The 21,058-nt window shown below is 57.2% G+C and overlaps 1 protein-coding gene and 1 non-coding gene across 2 annotated transcripts; both read left to right on the top strand.

The window, feature by feature from the left end:
• The first annotated feature begins 612 nt into the window (after positions 1 to 612).
• Positions 613 to 13,718, top strand: LOC134555346 (uncharacterized). Its single transcript, XM_063406848.1, has 10 exons — positions 613 to 688; positions 2,014 to 2,123; positions 2,669 to 2,815; positions 3,501 to 3,558; positions 3,766 to 3,843; positions 4,527 to 4,679; positions 5,172 to 5,293; positions 5,871 to 5,923; positions 6,474 to 6,612; positions 9,968 to 13,718. The coding sequence occupies exons 1-10, from the start codon at positions 616 to 618 to the stop codon at positions 10,925 to 10,927; spliced, it is 1,893 nt and encodes a 630-aa protein (XP_063262918.1). The 5' UTR covers positions 613 to 615; the 3' UTR covers positions 10,928 to 13,718.
• A 1,208-nt stretch (positions 13,719 to 14,926) lies between these two features.
• Positions 14,927 to 15,008, top strand: TRNAL-AAG (transfer RNA leucine (anticodon AAG)). Its single transcript has one exon. It is a non-coding gene; the product is annotated as a tRNA-Leu (tRNA).
• Positions 15,009 to 21,058: the final 6,050 nt, after the last annotated feature.

Raw genomic sequence — 21,058 nt, 5'->3', positions numbered from 1 at the left:
AAATCCCGAGGGCAGAGCAATGATTGGAAAAGCCTGGCTGCTGCTGATGGAGCCAAATACTGTGAGCACCTCACGGGCTGGACGGGGCTTGGGGCAGCCGGGGACAGTGGGGGGTGTCCCTGCCCATGGCAGGGGGGCACTGGCCGGGCAGGGGGGTCCCTCCATCCCAAACCATCCCATGGTCCTGTGGCCACGGCTCTGGCTGTTGGCTGTGGGCAGGAGCAGCTCCAAGGTGGGAAGAGCCCAACACTCCTTATTCAGGACAGTCCAGCTCCATCCTGGGTTTCTCTCCTGCCTCCTCACCATGGCTGATGCCTGGGCTGAGCTGGATCCATCCTTGTGCAGCAGCACTGCAGGCAGGGGCAGTGGGAGCAGGCAGTCCCCGCTCCCAAGTCCCTGCTCCCAGTCCATTCCAGTCCATCTCCAGTCTACCCCAGTGTCCGTGCTGGTTCTGTGCTGTGCACATCAAGCTCCTGCTTTCACTGGCTCCACGTTCCCAGTGACAGAACAGGTTCTTTTCAGACACAAAGCAAGCAAGGCCAAGGCCAATCTGACTTGTTGTGTCACATCAATCACTGATTCCTTTCTTCTCCAGGCTTGGCTTATTCCTCTGGGATGGCAGCAATTCTGAACATCTGTCACCTGCTGAAGACAGGGGACAAAATTGTCTGCACAAAGGGCTATGCAGGTGGGTCCAGCACGCTGTGGTTTCAGTGTCCATTGAGCAGGGGATCCAAGCTGTCTGTGGCTCTCAGGAGCTCTGGATTTCCCAGCCAGGGCCTCCCTGTCCTTTGCAGCCTGTTTTGATCAATCCCCTTCCCAGGCAGCTCCCCAGGGGCAGAGGGCACCCAGCTCTGCAGAGCCCTCAGCAGGGTGGGCTCAGTGCCAGCCCGGCTGTCCCTGCTGTGACAGGGGTGTCCTGCTGGGTGCCCTGGGCCACTGCTCAGCAGAGCTGGCCCTGCTCTGGCCCTGGCACACAGAGCCAGCCTGGCTCTTGGCCAGGGCTGGTCACAGGGCCCAGCCACTGTTGGCTTTTCCCAGCAGGAGCTGGGAATGGCAGGAATCCCCTTTCCCCTCCCTGGGAACGGGGACTTGGCCAGGGAGCTCCCTGTGCTTGGGCACATCCAGTGCAAACACCACGTTTGCTTTTCCTATCTCACTGCTGCCCTGCCAGGTGACCTTCTCCAAAGTGCAGCTGGATCCTGGCACAGCAGGAATCTCTGCTCCTCTCCCTCTCAGCCCTCTCAGCCCTCAATTAATCAGAGTCATTAAGGCAGAGCAGGGCTCAGTTCCTCATCCAGGGGGCTCAGGGTGGCTCATTCCCATTAAAGCCTCAGCCTGGGCTGGTTTCAGCAGGGTGAATTTCATCGCTTCTCCTCTGGTTTGGTTTGTTCTGAAGAAAGGGTTTCTCTCAAAAGAGCCACCCAAACATGGCTCAGATGTTTCCTGCAGCTCACAGAATCCACCTCCATGTCCCATCCCCTCGTGCTCAGATGGGAAACTGAGGCCCTGGGGATAACCTTGGACCCAATCAATTAATTTTTAATCCAGGCAGTGTTTCCTGGGGGTGAGGGCTGCACATCCATTGATCACCTGTTGCTGCTGGACTCTTCTAATCCTCCCAGGGAAAGGCTCCAGAGACAGGAAGGAATCATTTTGGATGGAATGATGGGAAACAGCAGCTGAAGTCTTCCCCTTGATTCTTCTTCTCTGATTCATTTCCTGATCATAAACCCCACATTGATTTCAAGTACATTGATTTCATCAATCACTCTGATCTCATATTCTCATTATTACCATTTCATGATCATTAAATCCACAACAATCTTGAAACTTTGTAACTAAAGAAAATAGAAATGTGCCATTTTTGGAGTGCAGCATAAAGCTGAGCCCTCCTGACTGTGCCTGCCTGGTGCAAGAGGCTGGAGAGCAGGGAGTGAGAGTTAAGGAAGTTGTTTCATTCTGTGATTTTTGCGTTGGTGTTTTTTTGGTGTGTTTTGTTTTGTTTTTTAGGTACAAGAGACTTATTTGAGAAACTAAAAAAGGATTATAACTGGGAAGTGCATTATGTTGATGGCACAGACCTAAAAGAGATGGAAGCTGCAATTACACCAGAGACCAAGGTAGGGGAGAGGGAATGGATTTTAAGGGGATGTTCAGTTGTTTTATCCTTGCCCCTGTTGAGTTTTGGGGGCTGTGTTGAGCTAAGGGGGGGAAGCTTGGGGCACAGCTGGATCCAGCATATCCCAGTGTGCTGCCTCATGGAAAACATCCTAGGAAGGGAAAAGCCCCTGGAGAGAGGGGAGGGCAAAGGGAAAGGTGAGAAAGAGCAGAGGGAACGCCGAGCTGGGAGCCAGAGGGGCTCCGTGGCACTGGTGGGTGATCCCTGCCCTGGGAAGGGAGCTCAGCTGGGAAAGGCTTTGGGAAAAGGCTCTGTCCTGCCTGTGTGGGGCCTTCTCCAGCGGGGATCTCTGGGGTGGCACAAGCCCAGGGAATGGAAACCCCCTGAGCCTGGAGGAGGCAGCTGAAGCCTCCCCCGGCTCTGGCAGGGCCCTGCCCGTGCCCAGTGCTCAAACCCCACGGGAGCTGCCACCACAGAGCCCCAGAGCCCCTGGGACTCAGCCCAGCCCTGGGGCCTCTCTGACCTGGGGTTTTTGGGTTTGTGCAGCTGGTTTGGCTGGAGACCCCCACGAACCCCACGCTGAAGGTGATCGACATCAGAGCCTGCGCAGACCTGGTGCAGAAGCACAGGCACAGGCACGACCATGAGGTGTGGCTGGCAGTGGACAACAGCTTGATGTCTCCATATTTCCAGGTGAGTGCAGAAAGGACAGGGCTGTCACCTGTCCCACTGGAGCTGGAGACCCCTCTTGGATAGGGGAGCACCACCAAAGAATTGCAGTTTTGGTGTCTGTGTAGTCAAATCACCTGCTTTGGTTGCAGCCCCAGCCCTGGTGCTGGTGCACCAGTGAAGGGGGTGTCTGTCCCTCAGAAATCATGGAATTCTGTTCTTCCTGATGGCAATTCAGAACAGTTCAAGTGTTCCCTAGCTTTGGCCTTTTTATAACAATTCTTCTGTGGTTGCTGTTCTGAGCCACAAGGTCAAAACCAGTAGGTAGTGGAAGAAAAACGAAACAAGCAACCCTTGTCCAGTCTTTCTTTGAGACATCCAATTAAGGGGGTTTGTCCTTGCCTCAGCTCAGCCCCAGAGCTGTTTTTCCCCAGCTGTGCACTGCTGTTGGATGTGCTCAGTCTCTCCTCTCCCTGCAGCCTGTGGGAGTTGGAGCAGTTTTTAAAATCACATCTTCTTGTGCCTGCCTTGAATTCAGAGTGTCCCCCTGCACTGCTGCTTTCAGCATTGTTCTGCTGTCATCCTTGGGTTTCTGTGTTTGTTTCTCCACTCTTCTCTCCTGTGTGAGCTCACAGCCCTTGGGAATGGCTGGGAATGAGCCTGAGTGCACCCAAACTTGAATTCTGATGTCATTTTCCTTTTGTTTCAGCGCCCTTTGTCCCTGGGGGCTGATATTTGTATGTCTTCTGCAGCCAAATACATCAATGGTGAGTAGGGGAGTTGAGCACATACTTAGGGATGTGGGATGGGAGATTGGGAAGGAATTCCTGGCTGGGAGGGTGGGGAGGCCCCTGAATCCCTGGCAGTGTCCAGTGGTGGAGGTGTCCCAGGGATTTTATTGACACTTGGGGGTTTGTGGCAGGACCTGGAGCAGCTGGAGTGGCTGATCCCATTCTTGTCCCTGTCATTTTTAGGGCACGGTGATGTTCTCATGGGCCTGGTCTCTGTAAACAACAAAGAACTCTACGAGAGGCTCAAATCCCTGCAGTCCCGTAAGTCCAGACAGGGAATTCCTGACAGGGAATTCCTGACAGGAATCCTGTTCCCATCCACGGCCCCTGCTGGGGAAGGTGGGCACGCACACAAGTGGGAAATCTGCCTGGGAATGTGACTTCAATGGGCAGAACTGAGAAAAGTTCAATTAAAAAATCTTCCAGTAAAAACTCCAGTACAAGGAGGGACATTGGTCTCCACTCCCAAGTGTTTCAGGACAGGGCTGGGCACACCCTGAAACCACTGAGGTGCCCACCTGCAATTTGAAACTCTCCCATCAGGACGTGCCCAATGCGGAATTTTCCTGTCTCTGATGATTCCAGCAATTTTCCAGCCTCTTCACTGTCAGCAGTAAATTCCTGTCCAGGGCTGTGCCCTCTGCCTACAGCAGGGAAGGTGCACTGTGCCCAATAAATGTAACCTCGAGGCCTGAGCCTGTTAATTGGGCTCATTAATTGGCTCCCCAGTGTGGGAGATGAGGAGCAGAGATTGCCTCGGGTGTGTTCCCACTTGTTCTAACCTCAGAAATGCTGGAGGTGAGGACGTGTTTGGCTGTGCTGGATGCACAACACCAAGGTTGCTGTGGGATTCTGTGGAAATCTGTGGGATTCTGTGGAAATCTGTGGGATTCTGTGGAAATCTGTGGAATTCTGTGGAAATCTGTGGAATTGTGTCCCCACAGCCCTGGGAGCTGTGCCCTCCCCCTTTGACTGCTTCCTCGTCAACCGCGGGCTCAAGACCCTGCACATCCGCATGAAGCTGCACTTCCAGAACGGCCTGGCCGTGGCCGAGTTCCTGGAGAAACACCCGCGGGTGGAGAAGGTGCTGTACCCAGGTGGGTGGGCAGGGACGGGAGGAACCCGGGGAGGGACTGGGGAGAATCCCGGGGAGGGGATTGGGGAGGATCCCGGGGAGGGACTGGGAGAATCCCGGGGAGGGACTGGGGAGAATCCCGGGGAGGGACTGGGGAGAATCCCGGGGAGGGACTGGGGAGAATCCCGGGGAGGGACTGGGGAGAATCCCGGGGAGGGGATTGGGGAGAATCCCGGGGAGGGGATTGGGAGAATCCCGGGGAGGGGATTGGGAAGAATCCCGGGGAGGGATTGGGGACAATCCCGGGGAGGGGATTGGGAGCGTCCCGGGGAGGGGATTGGGAGCGTCCCGGGGAGGGGATTGGGAGCGTCCCGGGGAGGGGATTGGGAGCGTCCCGGGGAGGGTTTGGGAGCTGCGGCGCTCTGTGGCTGGGGCTGGGTCACTCAGGCGAGGCTGGGCTGCCCCAGCTCTGCACTGGAACTCACTGGGGATTCTCCCAACTCTCCCATCCCAGGGCTGCCTTCCCACCCCCAGTATGAGCTGACCAAGCAGCAGTGTGTGGGCGTCTCAGGGGTCATGAGCTTCTACATCAAAGGGAAAAAAGAAAATGCCTTTGCCTTCCTCAGGAACCTGAAGGTAAAGGGCAATAAAATCACCCTCCTAGGGAGCTGAAAGTGCCCTGGGGAGGGGAGGGTGGAAGTGGCTTTTCTTGCCGAGCCCTCTGGGTGTGCCCCACTCCAAATTGGATCGTTTGTCCCTGGGGTTGATGAGAGGGAGCAAAGGGACTCCTCAGCCCTTGGCAGTGTTTGTTTGCTGCCAGGGTGAGGCGTGCCCAGCTCAGCCCAGGAGCTGCTGCCAGCAAAGGCTTTGTGCAGGGCTGGGCAGCCGGGGCTGCTGCAGCTCTGCTGAGCATTGCACAGTGCCCTCGGGAGGGAAAGCCACTGAGGAAGGCCCTTCTAGAGAGAAAAGCTTGGCGAAAATATCCCTAAACTTTCCTTTTTCCTCAGTGTCCTTGGAGAGGTCCCAGCCCCGAGGCTGCCAGAGCTGCAGGAGGGTTTGGCCAGCACTGCCAGGGGTGCTCAGGGTGGGACTGTTGGGGTGTCTGTGCAGGAGCTGGGTCAGTGATCCCTGTGGGCACTGCCAGCTCAGGCTGTTCCTGATTCTGTGAGCTCTCTTTCCATGCATCCATAACCTCCTTCCCTTTCTCCCATAGGTGTTTGCTGTGGGTTTTAGTCTGGGTGGCTACGAGAGCCTGGCAGAGCACCCGTAAGTTCATCCTCCCATCTTCAGAGCCTCAAAAAGGAACTCTGGTGTCAGTGACTGAGCACATGGGGAAATCCTTTCTTGCCTTTACCCTCTGTAGCTGGAGAGAATGAACCCTCCAGAGTCACCTGGGACACTTTGAGGAGGGATCTGAGAAACCAGAAATGAAACCAGGAGCTTTGATACTGGGGGCTGCACCTTGCCCATGTGCAGAGCTTGCAGTGCTTCTGTACAATAAAAAAACAGCTGAGGAAGGAAGAGGAACAAGATTTTCTCCTCTTTCAGGTCCATATTTTTATGTATCCACTTCTTATTAATCATTTGTGTCTCGGAAATACAACGTGGAGATGCAACTCCCTGGCTTGTCAGCATTCCCTTCATTGCCAGGAGCTGCTGCCAGGAGCTCTTTGCATCTGTGGGGTCACACAGGTGGCACAGAGGAGGTGTCAGATCCTGCTGCCATTCCAGGGGTGCTGGCAGGGAACCAGCTGGGATGTGTTTACCAGGAAAAGTCCCCAATTCTTGAGGTAAAGGACATTTTTTATCCCTGCAGGGCCACTATGACCCACGCATCAGTGCCTGAGGACGACAGAATTGCTCAGGGAATCAGCGACACCTTGATCCGCCTCTCGGTGGGGCTGGAGGATGAGGAGGATTTGCTGGCAGACCTGGACCAGGCCCTGGAGGCTGCGGTGAGTGGGGAGTTCCCTTCCAGAATAATCCCAGCCCTTCCCACGGGCTGAGCCTGCAGCTGCTCCCACAGGGAGCCTGGGCTGTGCATGGAAAGCTCTCCCTGCCAGGATTCCCTGCTTGCTGCCCTAGAGGGGCAGAGCACAACGATCCCTCCCTTTCCTTCCTGCAGTTCGCATAAACCTTGGGGGTCAAAAAGGAACTCGGAACTGGACATGGCTGTGGACGAGGACGTGGAAAAGCAAACCCCTCTTGCTTTGCCTTTGGGAATTCCAGCCTGGGCTCCTGGGACTGTCCCGTGCTGCTGCTGGGCTGCTCTCCCTGGCAGTGCAGGGTGTGCTGGGCACAGCCTGGGCTCTCCCTGGCAGTGCCTGGAGCCAGGAGCTGTGTGGGAGCAGCTCTGGGCACCCCGGGAATGTGATCCCAGCATCCCAGCAGAGCTCAGTGTTTCTCCTGCTGCTGCAGAGTTTGGGGCACAAGGGCTGGTTCCTGTTTCTGCTCTCAGATCTTTCTCTTCTCACCCATCAGCTCAGCTCAAAATCTGGATTGACTCAGCTTTCTTTTAATTAGGTTGGAGATTTGCTTAAGAGCTTTTTCTTCTCTGTATTCTTTATGCAACATTTAAGAATGAAGTGAAATCCAACACCTGGCAAAGAATAACTTTCTAAAGAGGAATCTTTGTCATTGGAAAAAATCATGTGCTGTTGGAATTACTGGAATCTTTAGAAGTAAAACACACTTTTCCTTTCCTGCTTATATTCCCATGTGCACATGCTCCTTGTGTTCAAAATGAGGGGATGGAGTGACCCTGGAGCTGTTGGAATTTTCCTGTGGGAAGGCAGGAGAGCTGGAGCTGAGGGGAGAGAGGGGAACGGAGCTGAGGAGGGGAACGGAGCTGAGGAGGGGAACGGAGCTGAGGCAGGACAATTCTGTATTGGCCACACTCAGAATAACCTTCATTGCACAGAGGGATTAAATCCTGACAGAACCAAAGTGAAGGTTTCACCCAAACCTCCTCATTCCACAGCGTCCCGGACTGGTTTGGCCAGGGAGGGACCTCAGAGCCCCCCAAGTGCCACCCCTGCCATGGCAGGGACACCTCCCACTGTCCCAGGCTGCTCCAGCCCCAGTGTCCAGCCTGGCCTTGGGCACTGCCAGGGATCCAGGGACAGCCACAGCTGCTCTGGGAATTCCATCCCAGTCCCTGCCCACCCTGCCAGGGAACAATTCCTGCCCCATATCCCACCCATCCCTGCCCTGTGGCAGTGGGAGCCATTCCCTGTGTCCTGTCCCTCCAGAGGGGGTTCCTGTTTACACCAGGGCAGCTCCTAAAGCCCCTCCATGGGAAGTCCCTCACATCCAGAGGATTTTCCAGCCCGTGCTGCCTGTGGGGAGCAGCAGGGTCTGCTCCGTGTCACAGGAACATTTCCCATGGAATGAAAGGTGCTGTGCTTCCTCAGCCTCCTGCTGCCCTGGATTTCCCTTCTCCCGTTTATTTGGGGAAGGGACAGAGAACTCTGCCAGCAGGGAAATTCTCAGTGAATTGTTCTATGATTTTCTTGACACGTGGAATATCAGCCTGAGGCTGGCTCCGAGCTTGACCTGCCAGGTGCTGCTCTCTTTTCAGGGAGGCTGTGGGAGAATGCAGTGAGAGCTCCTCAAGCTCTGATTCTGCAGAGTTTATCTCATTCCCAGGGCTCAGGGCCTGCCTAGGCAGTGCTCGGGCACAGGGTGGCACCATTGGGGTGTCTGTGCAGGGCCAGGGCTCGGACTGGAGGATCCGTGTGGGATCCAGGGTATTCCAGGACTCCTCCCTCTGAGCAGGAGAGACTCCTTTGGGATCTTTCACTATCCCCTGGTTCCTGACTGCCAGAGCCACCCTCTGCCTGCTCTGAGCTGATCCAGCTCTGGGTTGTGTTTCCCACATTCCGTGGTTCCGAAGCCCAGAGGGTGCAGTTTTCCTTGGATTTGATGGTGCAGATTGGATTCAGATTCACTGCACTTCCAGGGGAGTTCCTTTTCCATGCTGAGGGCCTGATCCCTCGTGTTGTCCCTGGGAAACAAAGAGCCAGCACTAAGCCTTGAGTCCAGCCCAGCTAAGCCCGAGGCGGGGCCTGGCTCCGGGCCCCAGCGTTCTGCGTGCTGGGGTCAGCCCGCTCCCTCCCAGCCTCACATTCCCTGGATTTGAGCTTTCTCTGGCATTTCTCACTGCGTTTGATGAAGGGTTTGTGTCCTCCAGCCAAGGCTGAGCCACATTAGTCACAAGAGTTCTTAGAAACTGCGGCTTTCATTTACAGGAAAGTTCTGTCACCTCCGTGTCACCGGGGGGGAGCACCCAGGGGTGCCAGGCTCACCCTTCCCAACCAGGGCCACCCTGGGAGCCTGGGCACTGCCCCTCGCTGTCCCTCTGCCCGTGGACACCCCCTGGGAATGTGGGGGTGCCTCTGCTGCAGGGCCCAGCGGGGCTGGCAGTGCCATCCCACATATTTATGGACTGAGTGGGCTCCAAGGCACAAACTCCAGATGCCCTCCAGTCCCAGCACAGCTTCCCAACATCCCCATGAATCACTGGAATGAGCCTGAGCCCCAGAAGTGCTCCATCATTATTTTATCTGCTGCTGCTGTGTGCGGTAGCTGACTGACAAATGCAATTTTTATTCCTCCCTTCTATCATCTGACCATTAGGAAAATATTGATTCTCCCCTGCCTTGCTGAAGGATGGGGGGAAATGGAGTTGGAGCCGTGGCTCCCACCCGGGCAGCCTGAGAGGATCCTGGGGTGGCCGGAGCTGGAGGGACCCTCAGGGCTCACCCAGTGCCCTGCACAGACACCCCAGCAGTGCCACCCCGTGTCCCACAGTGTCCCACAGTGTCCCACAGTGTCCCACAGCTGGGCCTGCAGTGCTGGAGCAGGGCAGGAATTGGGAGTTGTTTCTTCCCACGTTTTCAGCCATCATTTCTAACCATCTAAACTGAAAATTCATTTTCCTTCTCTTGCAAACCCCATATTTCACACCCCCCACCCTGATGGATCTTTATCCAGAGCACTGCAGGGCTTGGGAAGGAAAGTTTAACCCTTGGGGTGGTTTTTTTCCCAGTGTTTCCCTGTTTTTTTTGTTTTGCCTGCATTTCCAAGCTGTCTGTGGGGTTCTCCCCAGGACACTGAGATCGTTCCTGCTGCTTTTAATGCCTCGTGTGTTTGACAAGAGCAACGGGAGATCTGTGAGGAACGGAGCAGAATTCCATTTCAGTTGGGAATATTTCCCAAGGGAGTGTGTCACAAAGGCTCTGAGAATGAAGGAATTCTATTTAGATGATGTTCATCATTTATAATCATTTATCTCTTCTTCTCTTCCAGGCTTCCACGAGGACAGATGAACGTAAAAGGAATTCTCTCTCTTGGACACACAGGGAGGAGCAGAGGCAGAGCCACTGCAGCCACAAGCCGTGTGCCCAGTTCCCAGGCCCCGTGTCAGAGCCATGGGCTGATTTTGGGGAGGGATTCCATCCCAGCCAGCTCCCAGCTGATTTTGGGGAGGGATTCCATCCCAGCCAGCTCCCAGCTGATTTTGGGGAGGGATTCCATCCCAGCCAGCTCCCAGCTGATTTTGGGGAGGGATTCCATCCCAGCCAGCTCCCAGCTGATTTTGGGGAGGGATTCCATCCCAGCCAGCTCCCAGCTGATTTTGGGGAGGGATTCCATCCCAGCCAGCTCCCAGCTGATTTTGGGGAGGGATTCCATCCCAGCCAGCTCCCAGCTGCTCTCTGCAGCATCTTGGATCAGGGAAGGGGAAGTTTGGATTCCAAAGCTGGGGACGCCACCACTGGAGACTGCCCAGCAAACACTTGTGTGGAGAGGGAGGTGCCCCAGGGTGTCCCAGGGAGCTGCTCCTGCTCCTTTCCAGACGTTTGGCTCGTTCACCTCGGGCTCCTGTGGTTGTTTTTGGGGTGTGCTGGGCTGTCCTTGGGTCCAGGCTGTGCTTCCCTCGGGGCCCTGTCCTGCCCAGCAGCTCTGCACTGCCCGTGGAGGGGGAGAGCTCCCCTCGTCCTTCCCCCCTTCCCTGAGGAAACAGGAATTACAAGGGACCCTGAATCCCCCCCAGTGCCACCCCTGCCACGGCAGGGACACCTCCCACTGTCCCAGGCTGCTCCCAGTGTCCAGCCTGGCCTGGGGCACTGCCAGGGATCCAGGGGCAGCCACAGCTCCCCCGGCCTCGGCTCCCTGCCCTTCTCCCAGGAGTGTCTGAACTTGGAGGACTGTGCCGCTCTCCTGCTTTTCCAGGTTTTTGTCCGTGCTGCTGCCTTTTCCAAGGGTTGACTTCAGACTCACTTTGGTTCCTAACACCAAATCTCACGTGAGGCACAGGCAGCAATTCCCAGGGGCTGCAGCTGGAGCCTGTGCCAGCAGCCCCAGCTCTGCATTCCCAGAGCTGCTGCCTGCATCCAGCACGGATCCTCTGGGAGCTCTTCCCAGGAGCTCCAGGCACTCTCTGGCAGCAGTCCAGTGCCACCAGAGCCCTCCTCCCCCCTCCAGCCCCTGGTGGAGCACAGCAGAAGGTGCAGGACCACGGGGCACTGGTGGGGCGCAGTTCCAGCTCAGCATTGCTCAGGAGAGAGGAGGAATGTGGAGAAGCAGTTTTGGTGCCCCAGCTCTGGCTGGGCTGCAGGGGAGCTCTGGGACACCTGGCAGGAGGAGCCCCGGTGGGTTTGGGGGTGAGGGGATGATGATGAGGAGGGGATTGAGCCCAGGCCGGGCACTGCCATCCTGCAGGAGCAGCCTGGCCCTGGCCCAGGGGCCTGAAATGCTCAGAGCCCCTTTCCAGTGGCAGAACTCTGATCGCTTCTGATCCTAAATCCTGAATTAAGTTCCTTTCTCCTGCTGTATCTGAAACCCACCCTGCGCCTGTCTGTGACTTGCTCCTTTTCCCTCGGATACAAATTCCTTCCCAGCTGGGCCATGGGGCCCAGGATCATTAATGGAAACTCCCCTGAGACAAGAAACAAATGCCTGCATTTACAGCAAAGGTTCAACTCGATTTACTCCATATTAAATCCATTCCTCAATTCCAAACAAAAGCCCTGGGCTCCGGGGGGATGTGGGGAGGGCCAGGAGCTGATCCCACCATTCCCTGATTTTCTGTGGGAGGGAGGGAGTTTCATTCCCTGGTGAGGAATGGGAATGGGCTCTGATTTTGGGATGGAGGCCCTGGGGATTGTGTTCATGGCAGATAAGGAGGCACCAGCTCTGCCCTCTCAGGGATTCAGGCACCCTGAGTCCTGTTTTGTCCCCGTGTTCCTCTCTGACACCAAATGTCCCTCTCAGAGAAGGCATTGACTCCATCTCCTGCAAGCCCCGCTCCTGCCATTCCCTGAGCTCCCTTCGTGGCTGCTGCAGAGCCTTTCTGCCTTTGAGGCTCCAACCAGAGCCCTTAATTTGACAAGTGCAGAGGGAGGTGATGAAGCTGGAGCCGCATTTACCCTTCCAGGGCTGCTGCCAGAGGTCCCTTTGCAGCTGTGCCTGGAGCTGCTGGGAGCTCGGCATGGGCAGCCAGGCAGGGTTCCTGTCCCTGTTTCCCTCCGAGGTGACAATCCCTGGGTGCAGCCTGTGCCTCTTCCCGTTTTCCTGCTGGTTTTTCCCTCCAGCAGCAGCAGCTCCTGAAGAGATCCCAGGTCCAGGGCCACCTTCTGCTGCCAGGGGGGCACAGGGGTGACCCAGGGGTGGCCCTGGCCCAGGCAGGGACCCCTCCCCTGCTGGCATTGCCCTCATGGGGGCTCTGCAGGGGCAGGTGGCTCTGCCTGCCGAGGGATGATGGACAGTGATGGACAGTGATGGATAATGATGGATAATGATGGATGATGGATAATGATGATGTGTTGCGTTTTACCTTCTTTTGCCAGGGTTGGCAGGGTGGGCAGGCCCTGGCACAGGGTGCCCAGAGCAGCTGTGGCTGCCCCTGGATCCCTGGCAGTGCCCAAGGCCAGGTTGGGCACCCTGGGACAGTGGGAGGTGTCCCTGCCAGGGCAGGGGTGGCACTGGGTGGGATTTGAGGTCACTCCCAACCCGTTCCATGACTCCTCTCAGGTGCCCTGATGCTCCTCTGAACTCCCAAGGAGCTTCCCTGCTCACAAAGCAGCAGGACAATTCCCTTTCCATCCATTCCCGGGGACCCAGCCGTTCCCAGTGCCTGCAGTATCCCTCCCCGGGGTGGGGGCAAATCCTCATCCCGGCAGTTTTACTGCCACGTTTCAGCGGAGCGAGGCCAGGCTCCCACAAACCCCATTTCTCCCAGTCCCTCCCTGCCACTCCCAGCCCTCTCATTCCCTGTTGTGACTCCCAGTTGTTTTCTCCCCGAGGTTGTGCTCACACCAGTCCAAGCCCTCCCAAGTCAGTTTGCAAATATCCCTGCCAGCCCTTAATGACCTGCTAAAAATACCAGGAGTGATTCATCTCCTGATCTATGGAAATGGGAATTATTTGCTCTTGGCAGCTCCTGGCCCTGGGCTGAGCTGCTGGAGGACACAATGAGCAGATCAGGGAATACTGAAGGGATTTTTCTTCTGTTTCAGGGGAATAAAAACATTTTCTACAAACCCAGGTGGGTTTTCCCTGGGGAAGTCTCAGGACTTCTCAAAGCCGCTGTCCCAAATTTGGACAGGGATGTCCAATTTTATTAATGTAATTTTTAGGCAGAAGTATTTAAACAGCAATAATTTTAACCGGGGATATTCCAAACTGTGTTTTTGAGAGCCCTACAAAGGCTCAATATCTTCTAATCTTTTAATAGGGGCTGCTTAAGTGCCCTAATAGGAAAATAAGGGCTGTTGTAATCACTTCTTTTTAATTGAAATAATCCCACTGGGTTTATTAAAGTGGTTTGGGGTTTCATTCCAAACCTCCCCAGCCCTGCAGGATGTTTATTGGGAAGGTTTCCCGGCCCCTGCCACACAATGAGGAGCAAAATTCCCCAAACCCTGCACTTTCCCGGCTCTCCTGGGGCAGATCAGGGTCCCACGGGATCCCAAAGGGAGCTGTGAAACTTCCCTGGGGCTGGGATTTATTTGGGAATGATTTGGCAGCTGCTGGCTGGAAATAAATCGATTTTCAGAAATCTGCAGCAGTTTGTGAGTGTTCCCTTCATGAAAGTCCAATTATTATCCTCAGATATCTCATTTACTCCTGGACTTTCATTGTCCCTGCCAGGGATCCATCCCAGGATTTGGGTCTAGGGACTGCTGGGATTGGAGCAACGTGGATCAAAAAACCCACGGAGCAAGGAATTACAGACTCCTCCTTTTTTACCAGTGGGTGTTTCTGTAGCTGACATCAGGGAGGGTTTGGGAGTCTCCAGAGGGAGCTGGGGGGTCTCTCCCGCAGTTCCTCAGCCAGGAGCTGTTCCAGTGAATGAAAAAGGCTGGAAGAGGAGCCAAACGCAAAACATCCCTTTGAAGCCCTGTTTGTTGAAATGTGCTTTTATCGCCGTGCTGAGGAAGGAGAAAGTGGCTGTGTTTAACCGGGAAGAAAAATATTTATGTAACTGCAGAACTTCCCTGGGTCTGGCTCCAGCGCTTGGCAGGAGGCTCTGGCACCTTCCCTGATCCCAGAGCGGCCGCGGGGATCTCTGAGGGCTGCACGGGGCAGCAGCAGTGCCACTGTCACCTCAGGCCCGTGTCCCCCTGGGCCACCGGGACACGGGCACGGAGGAGAGGCACAAATCCAGCGGGGAAATGGGTTCTGGGACTCGTTCCAACGGGACAGAGGGGCTGGGACACGGCCACAGAGCACAAATCCAGCGGGGAAATGGGCTCTGGGTCTCATTCCCAGCGGGATGGAGGGGCTGGGACACGGGCATGAAATAAAGGCACAAATCCAGCGGGGAAATAATTGTGGGTCTCATTCCCAGTGGGATGGAGGGGCTGGGACACGGGCATGAAATAAAGGCACAAATCCAGTGGGGAAATGGGTTCTGGATGTCATTCCAATGGGATGGAGGGGCTGGGACACGGGCATGAAATAAAGGCACAAATCCAGCGGGGAAATGGGTTCTGGATGTCATTCCAATGGGATGGAGGGGTTGTTCTCAGCTGTTGAGCAGAGCCGGAGGGGCGGGTGTGGAGCCCTGGAAGGAGGTGCTGGATCAGGGGCTGGGTTAGCCCAGGCTGCCGAGGGAAGGGCAGCAGAGCAGGAATCCCGCACTGGGAGGGCTCGGAGCGCTCCATCCTCCCGGGCAGCCCCGGGGATCCGCACCGGGGGGGCCCAGGCGCCGAGTCCGGGTCGGATCCCGCGCTCCGATCCCAGCCCCAGGGTCAGCAGCATCAGGGTAGTGTGGCCGAGCGGTCTAAGGCGCTGGATTAAGGCTCCAGTCCCTGCGGGGGCGTGGGTTCGAATCCCACCGCTGCCAGTTCTGTTTTAGCGCCTCAGGGAACTGGGCAAAGCTCAGGCTGTGATCCGGATCGGGATTGGGATCTGGGGCAGGAATTGTTCCCTGGCAGGGTGGGCAGCCCTGGCACAGGGTGCCCAGAGCAGCTGTGGCTGCCCCTGGATCCCTGGCAGTGCCCAAGGCCAGGCTGGAGCAGCCTGGGACAGTGGGAGGTGTCCCTGCCGTGGCACTGGGTGAGCTCTGAGGTCCCTCCCAGCCATTTTACAGAAAGCCTCAAACCAACCCCTGTTTATTCCCCCTGGTCTGAGGTGGGGTTGTCCCACCCGTGCCCCACGGGTGACTGTTCTGGGGGCTGAGACACAAAATTAATGACCTAAAAATGCGCTTGCAGAGATGGGCAGGAGCCGCCGCCGATCCTGCCGGCACTGATGGAGCCGAACCTGCCAAACCGGGGCAGCAGGCGGGGCGTGGTGGGAGGGCAGAGGTGAAGGAAAGCCCGGCCTAAAACCAGGAGGTCACGGCAGGGAAGGATTCGTTCTGTGGTTTGGGAGGAGGAGGAGGAGGATGGACACGTCTCACACTGAGCCCTGGGCTGGAACCGGGCAGTTTTCATTGCATCACCTCTGCACATGAAAGGAGATTATTTGTGAATTATGGAATGGTTTGGATAGGAAGGGACCTTAAAGTTCATCTTGTTCTCTGAGGCCCTTCCCAACCCACACCATCCTGTGATTTTATGGCATTCTATGTCCCAATTATTTGCTGCTGGATCCAAAACGAAGAAGAAGTTTAGTTCTGAAATCAGGGATCCTCTTTCCCTTGCTGCCATTGCTACAACCAAAACCTGGGGTGATTCTGCTCCAGCCCTGCCCTGGCCTGGGCAGCTGCTCCCTCTCCCTGCCCGAGGGGGATCCCCTCTGCCCGGGGTTTGCCCCTGGGTGCAGCCACTGTCCCGAGCTCCTCCAGCTCCTCCTTTATCCTCCCTTTTTCCAGCCCCTGCGCTGCCCAGGGATCAGCTCTGAGCTCACACTCACGGTCACTGCACAGCAGGGACACACAACAAATCCTTCTCCTGCTGCACACCAAGGACAACTTTCAGCCCCAAAGCACAAACAAGGGTGGCTGGAGGGAGAACAAGAAGGATGGGACCTCACAGCCTGGAGCTGGAATGGGACAATTCAACCCCAAAATGCAAATGGACCAAAACTTATAAAAGTGTGAGACCTCGTGACTGTTTGTCCATTTTGTGTCAATTTTGTGCCCATTTTGGGTACACCTTGGGTGTAGCCCTGGCCAGGCTCTTGTCCTGCCCAAGGTATGGATATTCTTGCCTTTGAAGAAATCTCTATTTTATTCTCCAGCCCTGCCCAGTCTCTGTTCCAGCCCTCCCAAGGCAGCAGCCTCAGCCTTCCCTGCCCCAGTGCCTCATTCCCACCCCGTGCCCACCCCTGAACTGCAGGAAACGCTGTTCCCTCTCTCCGGCCTGGCTGAGAAGCAAGAAGCTCATTTTCAGCACAACTCGCAGAAAAGAGATTAAATGTGGGCACTAATGAGATCAGCCTGGCTCAGAGCAATATTAATATTAATTGGATTAGGTCGAGTTTAAGAGGAAACCATGTTTAACTTAATGCCTGTAATAAATGAGGAGGAAGGGAGGGAAGTTTTCCTCCTCTATTAAAAAAAGCCAGAGCAGGACATAAATAACATTTGAGAAATGCCATCACAGGAGAGTGACTCAGGGAGGCCTTTGAGGGGTCCCTTCCCCCCAAACCACCCCCCGAGGCACATGAGGAAAGTGTCACCTTGTCCCAGCCATGCCCACAGTGCCCCAGGAACCCCGAGATCCCAGCAGGAACCCTGAGATCCTGACAGGAACCCCGAGATCCCAGCAGGAACCCTGAGATCCCAGCAGGAATCCTGAGATCCTGACAGGAACCCCGAGATCCCAGCAGGAACCCTGAGATCCTGACAGGAACCCCGAGATCCCGGCAGGAACCCCGAGATCCCAGCAGGAACCCTGAGATCCCAGCAGGAATCCTGAGATCCCAGCAGGAACCCTGAGATCCCGGCAGGAACCCCGAGATCCTGGCAGGAACCCCGAGATCCTGACAGGAACCCCGAGATCCTGACAGGAACCCCAAGATCCTGACAGGAACCCTGAGATCCCGGCAGGAATCCTGAGATCCCTGCAGGAATTGTGCCTGTTGTGAATTTTATTAACGCTCAGACATGGCTGAAAGGGAAAACCTCTTCATTCCAGTGGGGTTTTTGGGCCAGGCCGGGTCTGTGGTCTGAAGAGATTTAATCCCCCAAACAAACGTGTAGGGCCATAGATAACGAGGCCATAATGATGTCCTGTTTAATGCCATTATTATCTCATAGCAGTGCAAACAGGATGTTCCTGCTCCCCTGGGCACATTTGCCACAGGAGAATGATTTAACTCAGCTTTTCTGCATCTTTTCTCTGTCAAAAGCCTCCAGGGTAATTAATACAAATGTAATTGGAGCACGCTGGGCTGTGGGAGGTGGCCCTGCCACCTGGGTGCCCAAACCTGCCCCATTTGTGTGCCCAAACCCGCCCCACGTGGTCCCCGCTCTGCTGAGGGTCCCCAGAGGTGCCGTGAGGGGCTTTGGGGTCTCAGGGTTGCAGCCGTGGCCCCTCCGTGTGTGGGTCAGTGGGATCACTCCCCTGCCAGCACCGCTGGGCATTCCCAGAGTGTCCCACTCTGCCCTGGGCTGGCACACGGAGTTCCCACACCCTGGAACTCCTGAGCTGGAGAGCCCCAAGGTGAGGAGATTCCAGGATCTGCTTTCGCCAGGCCTTGTTTGGAATCAGAGCAGACCTTGGGATGATGCCCTGATAAGCAAAATCCATGGAATCCCTCTGCCCTGTGCCTCATCCCCCCAGAGCAGCCTGTGCCCCTGCACCTCTCCTTGTGCTGTGCTGGAAACTCCTCTGCTTTCCAACACAAACTCTTGTTTTTGAACGATCCTAAAGATCCTAAAGACCAGGGGAAGGATAAAAGAGATGGAACGAGGGGAGAGACATTCCTGCCGTGCCCCAAATAATTCCCGTGCTCCTCAGGGGGTGGGGGCTCCTCCTGCTGAGGGCCACTGTGTATTCCTGCAGGCATTCCTGTTTTCCACGGAGCAATAATGGATATTTATGGGCTGCCCACTGGTGCTCACGTCTTCCTGCTGGGATGGCGCCGTTTCTTTGGGACGGCGTGTGCCCCAAACCTGGGGAGAGCTCAGGAATTCCGGGGCTGGGGCAGCAAAGGAATGAGCTCCACCCCACCTTGGCCAGGCCTGGCTCACTGGGGGGATCGGGGAGGGGGTTTGGGGGTGTCACCCTGTGCTGGTGAGTGTGGTGGCTCAGGGATCAGGGAATGTCTGGGAGGGACCCCAGGGGTCCCTGCTCCCCTCCTGCCTGCACAGACCCCCCGAATCCCCCGGGCCTGGAGGGGTTCGTGCTGTGCCTTTCCCTGTTTCTCATCCCCCACTGCACCTCCCCTCCACAGGAAAGAATTTCCTCTACCCTGAATTCCTGCTGTTCCACTGCTCCAGGAGCTGTTATTCATCAAATTCCCTGCTTAAAGAGCTGCTCCACGTCTCTAATTTATATCATTTCCATTCCCTTGAAAATCACTCCCTAAACTCATCCCATTCCACTGTGCCATGGCAGGGACACCTCCCACTGTCCCAGGCTGCTCCAAACCCTGTCCAGCCTGGCCTTGGGCACTGCCAGGGATCCAGGGGCAGCCACAGCTGCTCTGGGCACCCTGTGCCAGGGCTGCCCACCCTCACAGGGAACAATTCCTGCCCAATCTCCCATCCAGCCCTGCCCTCTGGCAGTGGGAGCCATTCCCTGTGTCCTGTCCCTCCATCCCTTGTCCCCAGCCCCTCTCCAGCTCTCCTGGAGCCCCTTCAGGCCCTGCCGGGGGCTCTGAGCTCTCCCTGGAGCCTTCTCCTCTCCAGGGGAGCCCCCCCAGCTCTCCCAGCCCGGCTCCAGAGCCTCCTCTGGACTGATTTGGGTTTGGTTTTTTATTTTTTTTTTTAATTAAAACATATCCATCAAGCACTGGCAGTAATGCACTTTCCACTTCAGGGTGTTTCTTTCATCAATATTGAGCAAATCTTGGCACCTCCTCGGCCGAATTTGTTTGACAAATGGGATGAGCCACGGTGGGTGTGGCTCAGGAGCCTCCTTAAGGGTGATCCTCATTAAAGTGATCCTCATTAAGGATGATTCTCAGTAAGGTGATTCTTATTAAGGGTGGATCTTCATCCCGGGTGATTCTCATCACAGGGGATTCTCATTAAGGGTGATTCTCATTAGGGTGATTCTCATTAAGGGTGATTCTCATTAGGGTAATCCTCATCACAGGTGATCCTCATTAAGGGTGATCCTCATCAAGCCGATTCCGGTGTCTGTTAATGAGCAGCACGCGCTGATGAGGGGTTTGGGGGTGGCTCTGAGCCCCCAGCACAGGGACGGGCCCTGGGTGATGCCCCGAGGGTGGCGGGGGTCAGGGCACCCCTGGTGTCCCCTGGCAGGGCTGTCCCTGCCCCTCGGTGCCCCCTGCAGTGCCCGGAGCCTCCTGGGCCCACGCTCGGACCCCTGTCCCGGTGAGTCCCCGCGGTTCGGGGCCGTTCCCCGGTGAGTCCCCGCGGTTCGGGGCCGTTCCCCGGTGAGTCCCCGCGGTTCGGGGCCGTTCCCCGGTGAGTCCCCGCGGTTCGGGGCCGTTCCCCGGTGAGTCCCCGCGGTTCGGGGCCGTTCCCCGGTGAGTCCCCGCGGTTCGGGGCCGTTCCCCGGTGAGTCCCCGCGGTTCGGGGCCGTTCCCCGGTGAGTCCCCGCGGTTCGGGGCCGTTCCCCGGTGAGTCCCCGCGGTTCGGGGCCGTTCCCCGGTGAGTCCCCGCGGTTCGGGGCCGTTCCCCGGTGAGTCCCCGCGGTTCGGGGCCGTTCCCCGGTGAGTCCCCGCGGTTCGGGGCCGTTCCCCGGTGAGTCCCCGCGGTTCGGGGCCGTTCCCCGGTGAGTCCCCGCGGTTCGGGGCCGTTCCCCGGTGAGTCCCCGCGGTTCGGGGCCGTTCCCCGGTGAGTCCCCGCGGTTCGGGGCCGTTCCCCGGTGAGTCCCCGCGGTTCGGGGCCGTTCCCCGGTGAGTCCCCGCGGTTCGGGGCCGTTCCCCGGTCCGTCCCCGCGGTTCGGGGCCGTTCCCCGGTCCGTCCCCGCGGTTCGGGGCCGTTCCCCGGTCCGTCCCCGCGGTTCGGGGCCGTTCCCCGGTCCGTCCCCGCGGTTCGGGGCCGTTCCCCGGTCCGTCCCCGCGGTTTGGGGTCCCTTTGTGTCCCCGCTGTTTTCCCACGGCTCGGAGCCCTCCATCCCCCCGAGCTGGCGCGGGCAGCGCTGCCCGGGGCGCAGCGGGGACAGCCCGGCCTTGGTGGGCCCGGGTTTGGGAAAAGCGGGGCCGGGAAAATCCGCTCGGATCCCGCTCCCGGTCCCTCCCCGCGGGGCAGCCCCGGCGGCGCTGGCGCATCCCGAGCTCCCGGCCGGGCCCTTTGGGGAGCCGGGAAAGGGCACGGAGAGCCCGCGGGCACTGACGGTGGCAGGGGGACAGAGGGGACAGAGCGGCTGTGCGGCTCCTGAATCCTGGCTCCAGAACCCCCGTCCCCATCCCGGATCCAGAATTCCAATTCCAGAACCCCCGTCCCCATCCCGCTGCTTCCCGCTCCCCATCCCGCCGCATCCCAGCGCTCCCGCGGGAGTTTCCGCGGCCGCAGCCGGGTCGGCTCCTCCCGGTGGATGTGAAATGATCCCGAGGCGGTGCCGGCTCCCTGCCACCCTCTCCCAGCTCCGCTCCCCGCCGGGCTGGCAGCTCCCTCCCCGCCTCTTTGCCGCTGAACATCGCTTTTTTCCTTCCAGCTTTTTTTGTGGAACGGTTTTCCCCCAGCCCCGGCAGGGATCTGACGTGCCCGGGATTCATTTTGCACAGGCGGCAGCGCCAACGCTCCTCATCAGCAGAAATGGGTTTGCGGCTGCTAATCAAATCAGATTTGGGGGAAAATCAAATTTGGGA

This window comes from Prinia subflava, chromosome 10 (genome assembly GCF_021018805.1).
Source record: "Prinia subflava isolate CZ2003 ecotype Zambia chromosome 10, Cam_Psub_1.2, whole genome shotgun sequence".
NCBI lineage: Eukaryota > Metazoa > Chordata > Aves > Passeriformes > Cisticolidae > Prinia > Prinia subflava.
This window is presented reverse-complemented; position numbering and strand designations above follow the sequence as displayed.

Bases quoted from the DNA above. Each gene is read 5' to 3' on its own strand.
- LOC134555346 (XM_063406848.1), top strand. From the start codon at position 616: ATGGCAGCAATTCTGAACATCTGTCACCTGCTGAAGACAGGGGACAAA. The intron at 2,816-3,500 runs GTGAGTGCAGAA...CTTTTGTTTCAG, and splicing joins TGATGTCTCCATATTTCCAG to CGCCCTTTGTCCCTGGGGGC. The intron at 4,680-5,171 runs GTGGGTGGGCAG...CTCCCATCCCAG, and splicing joins GGAGAAGGTGCTGTACCCAG to GGCTGCCTTCCCACCCCCAG.